Source organism: Lepidochelys olivacea, assembly GCF_965140295.1.
Source record: "Lepidochelys olivacea isolate rLepOli2 genome assembly, chromosome: 2".
Taxonomy (NCBI): Eukaryota; Metazoa; Chordata; order Testudines; family Cheloniidae; genus Lepidochelys; species Lepidochelys olivacea.
The window spans coordinates 117600077-117617752 of NC_140412.1; the positions used below are offsets into that span (position 1 = coordinate 117600077).

The 17676-nt window shown below is 43.8% G+C and overlaps 1 protein-coding gene across 4 annotated transcripts in view; it reads right to left on the reverse strand.

Moving 5' to 3' along the window:
* Positions 1-4661: 4661 nt before the first annotated feature.
* The window catches only part of RIOK1 (RIO kinase 1), a 30170-nt gene continuing 17155 nt past the window's right edge, over positions 4662-17676 (reverse strand). For all 4 annotated transcript variants that reach the window (XM_084620375.1, XM_084620374.1, XM_084620373.1 and 1 more), the window contains 6 exons: positions 14937-15043; positions 13541-13606; positions 11992-12111; positions 10303-10356; positions 8994-9149; positions 4662-7568 (listed from right to left, as the gene is read on the reverse strand). In XM_084620375.1, coding sequence (XP_084476501.1) covers positions 7458-7568; positions 8994-9149; positions 10303-10356; positions 11992-12111; positions 13541-13606; positions 14937-15043 — 614 coding nt within the window. In that variant the 3' untranslated portion in view covers positions 4662-7457. The remainder of the gene's footprint in view (positions 7569-8993; positions 9150-10302; positions 10357-11991; positions 12112-13540; positions 13607-14936; positions 15044-17676) is intronic.

The following is a 17676-nucleotide window of genomic DNA, read 5'->3' on the forward strand; positions in this document are numbered from 1 at the left end:
TCTACCTATGGTCCTAGATACACTTGAGCTAAGCACCCACTGCTGACCAACGCGAGGCACCAGAGTATAGGAACCACTACAGCAGCTCAGTGCCACCAATGGATCTCCCTATGTAGAGGGATCCTCCCGTGAGGTGTCTCTTTTCCACACACACACACACACACACACACTCTCTCTCTCACACACTCCCAACCCACACCCAAAGTACAGAACCTAAGGAAGTTCTCACCTCTGCACAGAACAACTTTCTCCTGTTTTCTTCAAGATTTGATTCAAATATGAAGCACTTTAAGTCACCCAGCAGTTGCATACCCTGTTTCACTACCTTTCAGTCTCTGAATTCAGAATACCTCAGGTCACCCAGTCAGCCCAAAGAGCCCCACCTCACACACATTGTTCCACAGCGGTACCCTGTGCTGCCTAAGCTCTCCACAAGATGTACTCATTTTTCAAAACAAGTGAGGATCAGAGCAAAAAGCCCATTAGCTGTAGCTAATCTCTGCCAAATACAATGTTCTTTCAGTGGTAAACAGTGTAACATGTAGATGGCTGTAGGGTATTTTAAGACAGCTGTGTTCAAAGTGTGGTCCCACACAAAGAACTGACTGGTCACACAGCACTGGCTTCTCCTCCTTTCTAGCTGCTAAATGACACTGGAAATACATTACTCTCATTATTATATAATTACTATCTATTTTTCCTTCTATGTAACTGCTGTCATTACCACAGGGTGTTCTTGGATCATCAGTGGGAGGGAAGATGGCCCAGGAGCCAATCTGTCCATTAAGATGTGGTCCACATTCTGAAAGAGTTTGAAAACCTCCATGTTAGTATCTGTGAAACCAGCCTGCTGAGTTCAATCCTCTTCAAATGATTTGTTAAGCGTAAAATCAATTGGTTTTAAAATGTGTATATTGTAATTGCAGGGCTGGGTTTGTTTTACTTTTGGGGGAGATTATGGTTAAATTCCCCATCTACTTTACTATTTAGTGACCAAGCACTGAGATTGCTATAGGGGGATAGCAATGACAATCACTGGGACTCATCATATCAGAAAAGACAGTTAAAGATATGATATTTTTCATCTTCTAACAAAAAGAAAAGGAGGACTAGTGGCACCTTAGAGACTAACCAATTTATCTGAGCATAAGCTTTCGTGAGCTACAGCTCACTTCATCGGATGCATGCATTTCCACTGAATGCATCCGATGAAGTGAGCTGTAGCTCACGAAAGCTTATGCTCAAATAAATTGGTTAGTCTCTAAGGTGCCACAAGTCCTCCTTTTCTTTTTGCGAATACAGACTAACACGGCTGCTACTCTGAAACCGTTCATCTTCTACAGTCCTTTTTAAATCTCATTGTCAGGCAATGTCCATTGAAGTCTGGAGAGAGAGACCATAATTACCTCTCCAGAACCGCCCCTTCTCCAAATCCAAGTAAAAATTGTTTTTAAAGGAGCTGTGTAATTTTTTCTTCTGTTTATGTTAGTAACCGTGGCTGAGATTTTCATAGCTAACTAGGGATTTAGCCACACAATTCCCACCGAAATGGATTTCACTGGGAGTTGTGCAACTACATCCCCAAATGGGCTTTGAAGATCTCAACCAGTATTTCCCCTGTACCCATGCTTTGGGCCTCATCCTGCTCTCAACTCCCATTACCCACAATGGGCATTGAGAGTGCTGAGCACCTCACAGGACCCAGTGTTTGTTTATACCATACCCACACTGTGCCATGGTTTCACTCCACACTGTGGTACCCCTGCACCAGAAGGAAGTCACTGCCCACACAGAGAGTGGCATCCCAAGCAAGCGGAAGCCACTCTGGAATTATTAAATACACCTCCGCCTTCCCTTCCCTTCACTCATAACTGGCACTCAAGCTACTCTGAAGGATGTGACCATGGGAAGGACACAGAGGTAGGATGAACCAGAAAACGGGGGTGGGGTGGGCAAGCAGGTGCTCATTACATATGTGTAGATTAATGGAAAAGTAAAGTACCACACACGAGTTACTACAGCTCTGGGGGAATGGGACATTCTAGAGCAACAACGTACAGGCCTTCCACAGGCTCTCTTATCTAGTTTTCCCATCCCCTGCGGTTGCCCCTTCACTTGAAACATAAGCATCACTGTTGCAGGGCAAGTTGTTTCTGGTATTAAAAATTATGGGAAAATAAGCCCACAAGTCATGCTTTTTTATATAGAAGCATAAAATACACTTCACATTTGAAAAGCTCCTTGTATCCCCCCAGTTCCCAAAGCATGGACAATCTATAGTCCTGAGCCTACTAACACACCTGCAAGGGTGTAACTTTATGCACAAGTAGTTTCATTAAACTCAAGCTTACTCACATGCATAAGTATTTGCAAGAAGGGAACCCATACAGAGTACTACTAAGGGTATTTCTACACTGCATCTGGGAACATACTTCCCAGCTCAGACAGACAGACACGCACTAGCTCTGCTCAAAATATCTTGCTCAAAATAGCAGTGTGGCTGGGGGTGGCTCAGGTTAGCTGCCCGAGTGTGAAACCCAGTGGGTCTTGGCAGGTTTGTCCTCAGGTGGCCAGCCTAAGCTGCCACCCATTACACCCCGACAATATTGCTATTTTTAGTGCGCTAGCTCGAGCGAACGTCTATCTAGCGAGCTGGGAAGCATGCTCCCAGCTGCAGTGTAGGCATACCCTAAAAGTGCAGCCACCTCCCGTGTTGAGAGAAGCAAGCAGCCAACTGGTACACAACATGCCAGGCAACAGCAGGACTAGGGAGGGAAATGTTTGGTTGGGACAAACCTTTACTCTGATAAAATAGAGCAGAGGATCTATAATGCTGCACAGGATGTCTCCTCTAAGACAGCTACCCCCAGGGATTGCATACAACTTGATTTTTAATGACACTTCTTTTAAAAAGCAAACAAACCTTTTTTTCCATTTTTAAATTAAATATTTTGTTAAGGAGCAGAAAATAAGTGCTGCAAAGAGCTGATAGCTGAATGCTTGAGGTGGGTGTCACCTGTGAAAGTTAACTGATGCTCTCAAAATAAACACCAACAAAAGAGTAGCTGTTCCCTGGCGAGTGATTACCATCAGTACTATAATTGCTGAAGCATGTGGTATGGAGATCACTTACTACTACTTAATTGCACAGAAAGCTACAGTTTGTACATCATGAACGCAGCCAGCCCTGGGACTGTCTTCTGTTGAATGAAGAACTATACGTTTTTCAGACAGACATTCTCTTGGAGGTGGTCTTTGTACATGTGAAAAGATCAGTTCTCTTTGGGTCTGTACTGAGAGAGAGAGAGTGTCCCACCATAATTCACCAATTTTTTTTATGCATAAGTACAAAACTCATTAGCACTTTTAATATATTAACACAGATGGACTGAAACACACTGAAATCCCAAATGTTGGGGTGTTGAAATCCAAACCTGGACTCAACTCCACATTTTGCAAATGGCCCACACCTGAATAATTGGCCAAACCAGCTGTACCAGATTTGAACACCAAGAGTTTTGGCCTATTTGAAATCCAGATCAAAACAAGCTTATTCTTAACAATGGGTCTGAACTTGCAGTCCTCATACACATCAAAGACCTCTGGAATATAATGTGTTTGACTTTCATAAAGGCTACAGGATCGAGCTCAATATTTTCACAAATGAATGCAATTAAGAAGTCCCTCCACTATTTAAAAAAAAAAATACCCCCAAAAAACCCACAAGAGAGTTGTCTTGCTTGAGTTTCCCAAAATGTAGGTGATATTCATTTTATGTCCAGCATATATTGAGAAAGAACTTGTACCTCCCTCTAGAGGAAGTAAAAATGATTTCCAATAAAGTTAAATAAAATGTGGAGCAGGACATTATACAGACACTAGGCCAGAGCTCTCTCTTTTCATCTAATGATGCTTTAACACACACGTTCTCAAATTGTGGTCCACGGACCACAGTGGTCCGAGAGCTTCATTCAGATGGTCTGTGGCTAGTTCCCTCTAAGGTGCGTGCCTGGGCAGCTGCACATGAGAGAATGAAGGGCCACCCACCTAATTAGTGGAGCCGGGCAGGCGTGTCTCCACTAATTAGATGCCTGGACCCTGGAGACGATGCACATGTAAGGTGAAGTGGTGACCTTGGGGGGGAAATACAGGGTAGGTGGGAGGGGGAAGTGGGGTGAGAAGAGGGGATGGGGGAATTTGGGATGTGCTGGCCTGCGGCAGCCAGAGAAAGAGGCGACTTTTCCCAGCTCCAGGGTTGCGGGTGCCGGAGAGAGACGCCCCCTCCCTCCCAGCCTCAGCTTGGGGGCTGACACGGCGGGGGAGAGAGGGCACATCCATCGCATCACTGATATTAAAATATGAGTTGTGTGCTTTTATTTGTAGAACAAAAAAAGTTAATTATTAAGTTTTATATATATATATATATATATATATATATATATAACGCTTTTATCCAAAGCGCTTTACAATAGTTAGCTAATGGTCCAAACAACATTTGGAAAGATCATTAAGCTGAGACCTTCAGCAATTTTCAAGTGGCCCGCGAAAAAAAAAGTTTGAGAACCACTGCTTTAAAAGAAAGAAGAAACAAAACAAACAAACAAATAAAACTATCTGAGCTTTTAGAAAAAATGTTATACATTTATTAATTTTAACAAAGCAAAACACCCCAAGAACTTAACAGTACAGGGATCCTTTGTTTTATTTTTAAACTATATACTGAACTATTTATCATGGTATCAATTTTCTTTTAATCAATTACAAAAAAATAATTTAAGTACTTTATGAGCCCCCTGTCACTATTACATCTAAGCAACTAAGGGCCTGGTTCTTCCTTCCTTCCCATTTCTGAGCAGAGGGGAGTGAGACAAGTGGTGGGGGTGGAAGATCGGAGTGTGGACTCCCTAGCATGCTTCCCTTTTTTCTGTTACTATTAAATTCTCTCTGCAGCTGCCCTGTAAGGTCAGGCTCTGCTGATCAGGAATGGGCAGGGAAGGGGAAGTCAGCTGCACTCTGCACAGTATTTCACATCCACAATTTTGCATCCACAATCAATTTTTCAGGTACAAATTACTGAATTTCATTTCTACCTCCAATGCACCCACAAATCAGATAGTTAAGAGGTCCACCTCTACCCTTTGCACATGCATGTGAATGCATTCAGTTGACTGTGGCTGAAAAATTACAGGGCAGGCCAAGGGGTCTTGGAAAGTGTGGGCTCTTGCTTCTCAGAGACCGTATCTTGCAGTATCTTAGGTGTAACTCTTGAATACAGTGACTGATACAAGTACAACAGAGGCGTGTCAGAGCTAGTTTTGCATTCTTTCATCAAAATATTTCAGCGCAGCTAAAAACCTCCCCGTCAACATCTCCTTATGTGCAAAACTGGATTTACTGGCTTCACCATGGAGAACTCATCTGCACTTCTCCACCTTCCAAAGCTGCACAACAGTTACATAAACAGAGCGTACATCTAATGTGTGAGAGAAGCAGCATGCCAATACCTGGCCCAGTACCGTCTTTATAAATGAGCTGAATTTTGCAAGGCTTGACCAAAGAATACAAATATGTTGTTTAGAATTGCAGTATCAGAGCAATTGCCACACCACATCAGGCCATGTAAATCCAATATCCACTTCTCTCCAACAGTGGAGAGTGCTGGATTCCTACAAGTAGAGGAAGGTATTTAAAAAACCAACTAATGAACAACTAATATGCAACAACATGCCCACAGGGGAAAGTTTCTTAAGTCCAGTGCTTGGCTTACATCCTGAAGCATGGGGATAAAGCATCCCTTAATTTTTATCCTAGACAGTGTAACTGTGGATATTCATATTCTGCATGTTTAATCCTCTTGCATACTACTAAGCATTTTGGCCTACCTTTTCAGAAGTGACTAGTGATTTTGAGTGTCCCATGTGAGGTGCCTTAGAGGGGTCTGATTTTCAGAGGACAGGTGCTCAGCAATTTCTACATATCAGGTTCCTTTACAGTGTCTCAAGTTAAGTACCCAAAATCACTAGTGTCACTTTGACCCAGAGAAGCAAGGGCCTAAATTTTCTAATGGGAGTAGGAGCGGAGGGCACTCAGCACCTTGGAGATCAAGCTCTGGATGGTAAAAATAATACCAGTTTTAAGACCTGATCAAATGTCAAACCAATGTGATGATCATGATCTTATTCATACATAGTGAAATGAAATATGGCTGCTTTTTCATTTTAATTGTTAGCATTATCTACTGATTAAAAACAGTACATAGCACCCTTGTTAGAACCAACCACTTATATCTGTGCTATTCCTTTAGCCATTGGGGAGAACAAAAGCAGCTTATAATTAAATAAGCATCATAGTGAAGCTTTTTAGATTTATACTGTTTACTAGAATCTGAATAAAACCCATTTCAGAAGTATGCCAGTCACGAAACATTATGCTTATATTCTGAAATATATTCCAGACAACAATATAACAAAGTTCTGCTTGCATAAGCGGCTCCAAAGCCATAATGATTTGAAGCTGCAGTCTTATGTGATGACCTCAGTACACATGTTCTCACTCAAAATGGAAACATCTGCATGTTAAATTTTACGACTGGAACACCCAATGAGCATTGAAACACAGAAGCAACAGGTATGGAACTCACACAGAAGAATTATTAGAAGCTTAACTACAATTACCACCTCTCAGCAGCTTGCAGCCAATTGACATCAACCGTATGAGAAGCATCGTAGATGGGGGAAAAGAGTTTTAAAGTGAAGCATTTCAACAGCTACACCAATATTTTCAAAACTTGGGTACCTCAAGTCAGGCACCTAAACCCATATTTAGGCACCTAAATCAGCGGCCTGATTTTCAGAGGTGCTGATCACTCATCGCTCCCATTGACTCCAGCGGGAATTGTAGTCAATTTAGGGAATTTAGCGCCTCTCAAAAAAAAAAAAAATCACTCATGTTCAGTCCTACTTCCATGGCAGCCGATGGCAGTTTTGCCACTGATGTTCCGTGAGAGCAGGTGCTTAAATGTGCACCTACATAAGGACTTGCGCACCTGTATTTCCCCATGTGAAAACACTGACCACGATAAAGTATAACTCAACGTCCATGCTGCTGTTGGGGTTTTCCTTTGTTTTTTAAAGAGAGAAACAAGTATGTGCTTCTCTTTTTTCTGTGTTGGACGAAAATCATAAAAAGCGCCTTCTTCTTGGCAGTCCAAGAAGTGGGAGAATGGCCACCTACGTTGAGGGCTAAAGGCTTTGCACATTTTTACACAGGCACACGAGTCAATCTTCTCCAACAAAAAAGCAATGGTATATGCTGCATCCAGCCAATCACAAGATTGGTAACAAGCCACCATCACGGTGAAATCTATATTTACATAAATAGAATATTTTGTAGCGAAAATAACTGATGGAGACCAATAGTAAGCAACAGCTAACCCTGCCCCCAAGATCAAAGCCACGTTATTTGCCTTTTTTCATTTTTGCTGTCTTCTCTTTTCGCTTCTTTACGTGCTTTGGGATTTTGTTTTTTCTCTTCTCTCTTTGGGCTTCTTTAACCATCTTTTTCCTTTCCTATAAAAAGTGAACAACACTTCATTTACAAGAATGATCCAGAACGATTGTGAGCAGGTTCCTAACACGTGATATGTTACTGTTAGAAAAGGTGGAGGACAGAAGTTAAGCAATTTTGGCCCAGGCTTTGAAATGCTGTATTAGGAAATTAAATGAACTCCACATTTCTAGAGATGAGACTGAGCCACAAAATCCAGTTTCCAAATTTCAGAGGCGTTTGAAGCCAGGAAGTTATGGTGGGAGCAACTGCCGAACATAGCAGATTACAAAGGGGATGAGAACTCATACTATTTAATTTGTAAACTACACTCAACACAAATTGTAATAGGAATCTGATGCATGGCTTTCCAATATCCGGGCTGGACTACTGCAATGAACACTTTCATGGACTGCCAAGAGAGACCAATCCATCGTCTGCAAGGAGTTCAGAACGCAGCAACTTGATCATCATCAGAGCTGAAGGGAGGGGATTCGATACCACAACACTATGCAGCAATTTAAGTCAGATGGTGAATGCTATTTTATCTCACTGAAACAGCAGGTGCAATTTAGCTAAACAGAATACAATTCAAACTGGGATCTGACCAATACAATGCGATTAAGTAACATCCCATCCTACAAAAGAGAACAAGGAATGATGGTCAGAAGTGGCCAAGCACTCTCCATTTTACAATCCTAGCCCCAAGAATTTCACCACGGCACAGCCATTGTAGTTCAGATCTTTAGGCTCAATTTTAATTATCTCATCTTCGATGACACTTTAATCCTTTTGAACTGCACAGAGTTTTCCTTTCATGCAGCGCCTGGAATGCTGCTGAACGGTAGGGACACTCTGTGAAATTCACTAAGGTCTCTGACCCACTGGAGTGGATCTACTGTGCAGGGTTCAGAAAGCCACAGAGCTGACACTCAGGAAGATTCTATACCTAGTCCTCAGGCAGAGCTGGGCTTCACACCCCAGCTCTACATAAACCCCTATGGATGCAGCCGGAGCCATAGCCACTGGGTCCACAATTATATAAAGTGGGCAAAGGTCACGGCCCCTCTTCCAGCCCAAGAGCTAGAAAACACGCTGTAGAATTGTGCTGTGCCCTGTTCACATCGGATTCTGTTCCCCACATCTCAGGTGGAGTTCCCCACACAAAGCTTATGTATTCTGGCTTGGAGGTGAGTGGGTAAGTGTAGGTTAAATGTTACTCTATAGAAATTACATTAGCAAAACCCAAGAGAGCACTTCAAACAACACTTCATTGGGGACATTAAATCTCTGCTCTCATTTCTCTTAATTAAAATACTTAAAAGAATAAATTAAAAGCGTTTTTGTTCTCACTGAGCAGTAGATATGTCGAAAAATAGATATATTTGTCACTTGAGTAGTTCCCTGGAGCAGAGAGGGGAAAGTGTATGACTTCCTGGCCAACTAACCTTTTTGTCCATGTCAGCATCAGTCGGTTGATCTTTGGCATGCAGTGGCTCTCCCTGTTCTTTACAGCCTGAGTCTGAGTCAGAGTCATCAGAACTGCCCCCATCTTCTGAATCTGATTCCATCTCCTCTTCTTTTTTTTCAAGGAGTGCAGGGACCTAAAGGAAACACAGAAGGATTTTGTCCATAACCAAAAGTCAGTGGAACATTTAAAAAAAAAAAAAAAAAAAGACGTAGCATTTAAGTGGTAGAGCCTCCTAGAAAGAAAGCCTTCAGCTAATTTGTGTTTATCCACTTCTTCACAATCAATGTGCCTCTCGACACTGGTATTAAAATTACAAAAAAGAGAATGAAACAAAATTAATCCACGTTAAAAACAAAGGGTACAGTAAACAATGGAAATACAGCTTGTTGGGGACTTGCTTACAAAACAGTTGCACCGCTACCTCACCACCACACAGAGTTGAAGTACTATTCAGGTCTGTGGTGTACAGCAGACCTTGGTTTTTTTAAAGAATCATACCAAAGCCAGTTTTAGCGGTGACCCACATGGGCTCTAGCAGTTAACAGTCAGGCATCTACAATGCAAAAGAGCCCTGTACTTTAATCATACTGGGGAACAAACGTGTTATAACCCGGTCGCTTGACATGGTTATATGTGCACTGTAGACGGGGTCTGCCTAGTGCTGTTTAACTAAGCATGGTTTCCAAAAGAGGAAAAACCCAACCTGGCTCCTACTGTAGCAGGATATCTGCAATCACTTACAGACTGGATAAACATGCTGTACTAATCAGTGTGTTTTTAAAGTACTGCATTGCAACATTTCCATTAGTTAGTACAATGCCCTATTCTGCATAAATGCTCTATGTACAACAATTACAGCACAAGTCACACAAAACATAACACTTGTGAAAATGTAGCATTCTATATAAAGTTTTCTGCACTGGGAAATCTCCCCCCCCCTTCCTAAATGTAGATCTGGCCATATGTTGTATCTTCCTATACTGACCATCTGGTGGCTCCTTGAGTATTTTTGTTCCTGAGTTACTCCAGCACTGGCTGAGTAATGCAAAGTAATTCCATATACTGCAGCACATGGTATGCAAGTACACAGTGGTGTAAAGATGCAATCTTAGCCCCTGATCTTGCAACTGCCTCTGTGCTGGAAGAACCTGCAGTCAGAACCTTCTGAAATCAGGGGGCTGCCTGCATGGAACCAAATGTAAGACCGGGCCTCATTTAATACTTCTCAGGCACCTTTATGAACAATGAAATTCACTGTAGAAGAAAAACTTAACAGGCCATCTTACCTTCTGAACACCTGACAAGTCCTTCTTCAGTCCTGTCACTGTCTGGTAGAGAATCTATACACCGGGATAAATGAAAATCAATTACCCAAAAACATCTAGCTGCAAAACTATCATTTTCAACCTGCCAACCAGAGAAAACAGGTGGCTGACTGTACCAGATATGCCTGTTTTCCAGTCCCACCCACAGAGCTCTCTGCACACAGATGGTAGATTCTGCACATCAGGTTTTAGAAACTAGAGATTCCCTAGGCCTGACCTTCACTTTTTGAGATCAGAGTCTGTTCCCTGTGAATCTTTCGTATGGAGAAACTTCACAACATGTACACGGAAGAGCTGAGAGGGAGAAGGCACAGCTCTCTCCTGTAAAGCCTTAGAAGGGTTTGTCTTTTTATCAGCTCACTAGCACCATCATATATACGGCAGTAGTGTACAAATGTGTTAGACACTGCACAAACACACAGACAGACAGAACCCCACCCCACAGAGTTCGCAGTCTACAATGACAAAACAGAAGAAGGGTGGGGGACAGAGAGATGCCGCCCTTATAGACTACGCTGTCTATATTTTGCAAGCAATCTGGTGATTTGGCTTTTTCTTCGCACTACCCAGAATGGGAAGATCATCTAGAAAAGGGACAAATAATACTGTTTCAACGCATGTACACAGCCAATATGCTACAATGCACTGATGGCACTTTTTAAAAACAAAAAACCCCACAAAGGGAATATTGTGATTGACTTCTTTACTTAAATCATCTCCCTAATTTTCACGTATTAGAATCTTCAGCTATCCAGGTGTTTTTAATTATGTTCTTTTGTCACTCGAGAGGGGATCTGTTTGGAAAGCCTTGTTTTTCTGAGCTAGAATCTGCAACTGTGCATAACATAGGTTTTAAGCACTCAGTCTCTACATTTTGTAACATGTCAGTAAATTGACTTCTCAGACCTTGAGCAAGATCTGCACTATTCATGGAGTAACAGAGGCATCTAACAAGGGCCTGATGGTGAGTGGTATGTGTATACAGGTAGCACAGAAGCTCTGTTATACAGCTCTACTGAAGTAAGGTTGATGGATGAGCACCTGCCTATAGTAGAGTTTTAGCTTTACTCTGGAAAATTGGAAAATATCTAGAGTTTCCAACAGGACAATGAATGATGGAAAAATAAAAGTTCAGTGATTCCTATTACTAGACTCCAGGCACTATCTTATGTATTTCCACCTTACGCTTCTAGGCAAGCGCAAAAAATAATATAAAATTAGTTTCAAAGGGATGTGGCAGCATTTTAATTCTGTAAAAACAAGTCAGAGGTGAGATCCCTGGGCTGAGATATAACTAAGATCAATGAATTTACACCAGAGATTAATTTGGTCTTTCCCCCCACAATATATGAAGTTTAGTCCATACATAGCTGAAACTGAATGTCAAGTTGATTTGACAGCTACTGCACATCCACTCAGAAAGAGAATGTGATTGTTTGCAACTGATCCCTGACATGCTAGTGTGTCTTTTGAATGCATTCATTCTTGACGTTTTTGATGGTATATTGCTATAGAACCAGGATTCACCAATACTTCAAAACAAACCCCATTGGTGGTTCTTCCACGAGAATCCACAGCTAATGGTACCGCCTTGGATTGTCTCTCTCTGCCAACTCAAGTTGTTTGTAATGTTTTGGGAAGTCTACTTACATTATCCTGCTGCACGTTTAATGCCATGTCCTCTTCCTTCAATTTCATCATGACATCTACATCCCTCTCGTAGTTTTTAACTTCGGTCAGGGTTCGAGGGATGTAAGCTTTCTTAAATACCTAACAGAGTGAAATGAAACAACATGCAAATTGATTTACGTCTAGTCCTGATTATAGGCTTCTTCCTTGGGAATCATCCTGATGGGTGTCTGTGATCAGACAACACCCATAATTTAGAGATCCCACCTCACTGTCTTTGGCCAGCAGCAGATTGTCTCTTCGTTGTGGTGGGTCCTACACTATGGAACTCACCCATAACAACATCTTAAGATTTTATAATTAAGGTCTTGATAGCATGATAGCTATTGGCCTCCTTACAACCACCTCCATACATTGCCCCGTCCTCACCATTAATTTGTTTGAATATTAAGGGGTTTATTTAAAATGTCACACAGGAAGTTTGTGGCAGAGTAGGGAATTGAAACCCATTGATGTCCCGAGTCCCAGGTCAGTGCCTTAACTACTAGATCACCCTTCCTCTCACAGTACAGGTCCACTTAAATTATATATAAACAAAAACTTCATATAAATTACAATAGTGGATCTCCTTACACAAGATCAGCTTACAACAATATAAAATATGTAACAAGGTTCAGCCCTCTCCTCTGAGGTGCTGAGCACCCACTGAATTCAACAACACAGATGGACATACATGAAGTTCTATTGCCTTCAGTGGGAGCTGAGGGTGCTCAGGACCTCACAGAAGGCACTGTGCACCTCACGGACTGGGCCTTTGGTTTATAAACACACCAGCAGTTAGCTAAGGGACAAAGAGTGACCTGTTTTAAAAGTTCTTATCTGGTACAAAATGCCCCTCAATATACTAAATTCAGGTTTTATTGCAATCTATCACTTTGCTGCTGACAAGTTAAAAGAATCAAATCAAGACAGTGATTTTGTCTTATGCTCCCATGCTAAACAATACTGTCAGTGAACCACACATCCTCAACGATGCAAAGAAAACAGACCTATGTTGGCTACTGCTGCATCAGAAATAAGCAGAAAGAAACATTACCATAATTAGAAGACCCAAATCAGAATCTCGGAGAGGGAGCTGGAATTGTTTTTCAGTCAATATGAACAACCGGGGGCAAAAACTATTCACATCTTAACACTGTATGAATCCTCATTTTAGCACATTATTCTTTCAGCCATATTTGCAGAAGCTCAAAGATTTCCCCTTCGTTGCTAGCTGGGTCCCTTGTAATGTCTAAGTTCAAGACCAGTTATAGCCAAGCATGTTGGTCTAGAAAACATCCTAATGACACAGGTGATGCTGACCAGAGATTGCAAAGAAGATATCATGAGAAGTGTTTAGATATCATTTAAAGAACCATTTACTATCTGAAAGCCTCTCCACTTAGCTCAGGATGTATCAGTGTATTAAATGTAACATTCTGTGGATCAGGGTATCAAAGAGAACATTTCAAAAAGTCTTCAAAAGGGATACTGCAAAGATTCCCTCCTGGCAGAGGAAAAAGATCCTCACCTCCTCATCCACGTTATCTTGACTGGACCTTTCTTCCTCTGTTCTTTGGGTTGCAATTTCCATCACCTACAGCAATATGAAATGCAATACAAAATCATCACTCTTCACAATCCAGTCCCTCATCTAGCTGTTCCTACCTATATTTCCCCACCTCCACTCCATTTGCTGGGAAACTGTTCTCTCTCGCTCATGTAAAACACTCCAGCTTTTCATACCACAATGCCTTTAGTGACCCCTAACGGTGCTGAACACTTCTGCAGGGCACACCCACTTAAATCCCGCTCCTGGCTACTGATCTACTTAATGAGAGCAAAAAAAAAACTTTCCCTCCACTCCTGCCAATCCAAACACAGAGCCAAATAATGGCTGTTCCTACACCAGTGTGGGATAACAGGGCACAGGGAGCCTCTGTCTGCTGCTCATGCTCTCACACCGGAGGTTGCCACACTCTGCAGATGCAGAGTTGCTGCCAGCAGCACTGAATAGCCAGAGGAGCATGCATGAGCAAGATGGGAGTATTGTAGCCACGTCCTACTCCCTCCAGCCCAGTGTACCGGCGAATACCGAAAAGCTGTGCAAGTGTTTATGGGCTGCTTGGAAGCACTTGCCCACTACCCAGCGTTCCAGGTTGGGGCAGGAATGATGTCTCCCGTCACCCCATTCCCAACATGGCTGAGGTCAGGATACGGGAGTCTTAATTTGATCCTTCACCATCGTTGTTGCTTTGACTACCCGAGCTGGGATTTATGGCAACAGCTAATTGGTAAAGGAGAATGCAACGTGGTTGCTGGGGCTGATGACACACCGAAGGGACTGCTAGAGCTAGGGGGCTGGAAAGTGATCATCTATTCACTAGCATCCCAAGGGGCAACAACTGAATCCCAGCTGACTTTAAACGCACCCCTGCTTGAGTCAGAACAAGACTCAACAGACACAGAGGGAACGGGAAGAGAGCAGTGGTGGATAACTGAGACCAGCCTGAAGTATTCCAGGTGTGGGGCCTAGAGCCAGCATACCCCCCTCCTCCTAGAATAGGCAGGTTCCTTTCATCTTCTGGACCAATCAGCATTTAGCTGGTGATGCTGGGTATTTTAGGGTGGAGCGTAAGCCTCCCTCATTCCACTCAAACCCATTTACCCCCAAGTCCACCTCACTCGTCCCGCTCATACGCCCCACCCCACACAAACATGGCAGGGAGGTGTGGAGAAGTTCCCACGGCTTACATGTATTGATGTTAAAACATTTCTATATTTTTTTTTAAATTGCTGCCTCATTATACAATGCACAATCTTTACTGCAGAAGCATCGTTGTGGGATAAACAGGACAGATGAGCTTGAACCAGATCTTATTTTACTCCGTAAATCTTCTTACATAAGTAGGAACTTCAAGTCTGACCTTTGAGAGATAAGCATCCAAGTTGTTGCTTGTGATAGAAGGATCTGTAATAAACTCAAAGAGCTCTCTGACAGTCATCACCGCAACACTGTACTTCCAGAAAAAGTCTGCCAGAAAGCAGGGAAAAAAAAAACAAAGATAGCATGATTCAAGTTCACTTTATGCTTCTACACCACTGAAGTGATAGTAAATACAGAATAATGGTTCTATGAATTGAGGAACTTCCCTACAAGGTTTGCAGAATCCCACCAGGTGTGGTTATCAGAAAACTCTTGGTCACCCAAAGCCCAAGTTGCCCACCTTTCAGATACAACAAATGCTGAATGAAGCACGCAAATTCAAAGCCCAATCCCTGTTCCTATTGAAGTTAAGGACAAAAGTCCAATAGACTTCAGTGAAAGCCAAATGCGACCAGGAAACAAGCGAAAAGCAGGAGGGTGGAAGGGAAGGCTTCATAAAGGATCAAGCAGTTGCAGTACATTGAGATTAAACTTTGCAGATGTCAACCAGTTAAATTTGCAGTTCTGGAATTTCTACAGATGAGAATCAAAGGTGTGCCCTGAGGTACAGTTAAGATCTATTTAAATTTCATTCATAGGGGGACAATATGGTGCACATCTTAGGCCAGGGGTCGGCAACCTTTCAGAAGCGGTGGGCCGAGTCTTCATTTATTCACTTTAATTTACGGTTTCGCGTGCCAGTAATACATTTTAACTTTTTTAGAAGGTCTCTCTCTGTAAGTCTATATATTATATAACTAAACAATTGTTGTATGTAAAGTAATCAAGGTTTTCAAAAAAGTTTAAGAAGCTTCATTTAAAATTAAATTAAAATGCTGATCTTACGCCTCCGGCCCGCTCAGCCCACTGCCAGCCTGGGGTTCCGTTCACCTAGGCCGGCAGGAGGCCGAGTGGGGCCCTGGCTGGCAAGGGGCCGGCAGCCAGAACCCCAGACTGGCAGTGGGCTGAGTGAAGCCAACAACCGGGACCCCAGACCAGCAGTGGGCTGAGCGGCTCAACCCGCTGCCACTCAACTCACTGCCGGTTTGGGGTTCCGTCCACCAGCTCCTGCCAGCCAGGGTCCCGGCTGCTGGCCCCGCTCAGCCCGCTGCTGGTCTGGGATCCCAGCCCTGCCCACATATAGTGGGTACCTACCTTCTCCCTGGTTCTAGCCCATTCTCTTCCTCTCTCTCTGCACTGAGCGGAGGGTGGGAGTGCACTGAGCACAGGGCTGGGAGTGAAGGAGCAGGCTGGGGGTTGGGGTGTAGAGTCTGGCCAGGAGCTAGAATGAGGGAAGGGGCTCAGGGTTGGGGCAAGAGGTTTGGGTGTGGAGTGCTTACCTGGCCAGCTCCCATTTGGTGCAAGGGGTGCAGGTGGGAATGTGTGTGGGGGGGGGTGGGTGGGTGCAGGAGCTCTCGTTTGGTGCTCAGGGTGGGGGTGGGAATGTGGGAGGTGCAAGAGTCAGGGCAGAGGGCTAGGGGCATGTGAGGTGGGTGCTGGAGTCAGGGCTGGGGTCATGGGGGAGTGCAGGGGTCAGGGCTGGGGTGTGTGTGAGGGGGTGCAGGGGTCAGAGCAGAGGGCTGGGGGTGTGGACCAGGGTCCTGAGGGTGCTCCCCAGCCCCCTGCCCAGAGCTGCTCAAGACATGGGGCTGGAGGGGATATGCCCTGATTCCACCCCCCTTCCCCAAGACCCCTTCCTCACCTCTTCTCCACCTCCTCCTGGAGCAGGGACTGCAAGGGCCATCAGCTGATTGCAGCAGGGAGGGAGAGGAGGAGGGGCAGGAACCCAGCATGGTGGGGGAGGGGGGAGCTTGCCTGCTCTGCAGCAGCAGCCGACAGGACCAAGCTTCAATGTGTGTGGGGGGGGGGCGCAGCGGCGGGTGTGTGTAGAAGAGCAGGCCGGGACGGGCAGGGTTTGTAATGGCACACTGTTGCCCACTGGGGTCCCGTCCGCCAGCCCCTCTGAGCCCACTGCCGGCCTGGGTTCGGCAGCTGGCTGAGCGAGGCCAGCGGCTGGGACACGGCAGGCAGTAGCGTGCCATTAAAAATCAGCTTGCATGCCATCTTTGGCACACATGCCATAGGTTGCCGACCCCTGTCTTAGGCTAACGGCCATTCTTTGATACTCACACCCAGCTGGCTTAAGATACCAATCCTAACTAAATCTGAAGGTTGACAGAGAAAATAAGGTTCCATATTCAAGTAAACACCAAAGGCACTCCATGGGATATTTAGCTCAATAGTCTCTAATGCTAATGTTCTCTGTGGATAAACCAACATAGCATCCCTAAGAAATGAATTAGAAAGACAGAACAAAAGGTAAGCCTGGAAGCAGCCCAGATGGCTCTCAGAGCCCAGGGACAGAACACATGGCATCTAAGATCACTGTCATGCTCATGGAGAAATACTCTTGCAAGTTCTATAGTAGACAAAGTAAATACCAGTGTGGAAGTGATAGAGCAGAGAACTGGGATGACAAAGAGCAGCCCAAGAAACTTCCAAAGTCACGTGGCACTTAGAGAAAGCAAGCTGAACAATGCAGAGAAGAAAAATATTCACAAACCCATGGAACACAAGAGAGATAAGACATTACTAGTTCACTGGCTCTCAAGCAATATGTGACATCAAAATGTGAGTTCTGTTTTATGGATTTTTCCTTTTTTTTAAATAAAGATTTCAGTAAGGAAGACAATGTTTACAAAGAGACACCGATTTCTTTCCCCCCAGAGCAAAATGCAGAC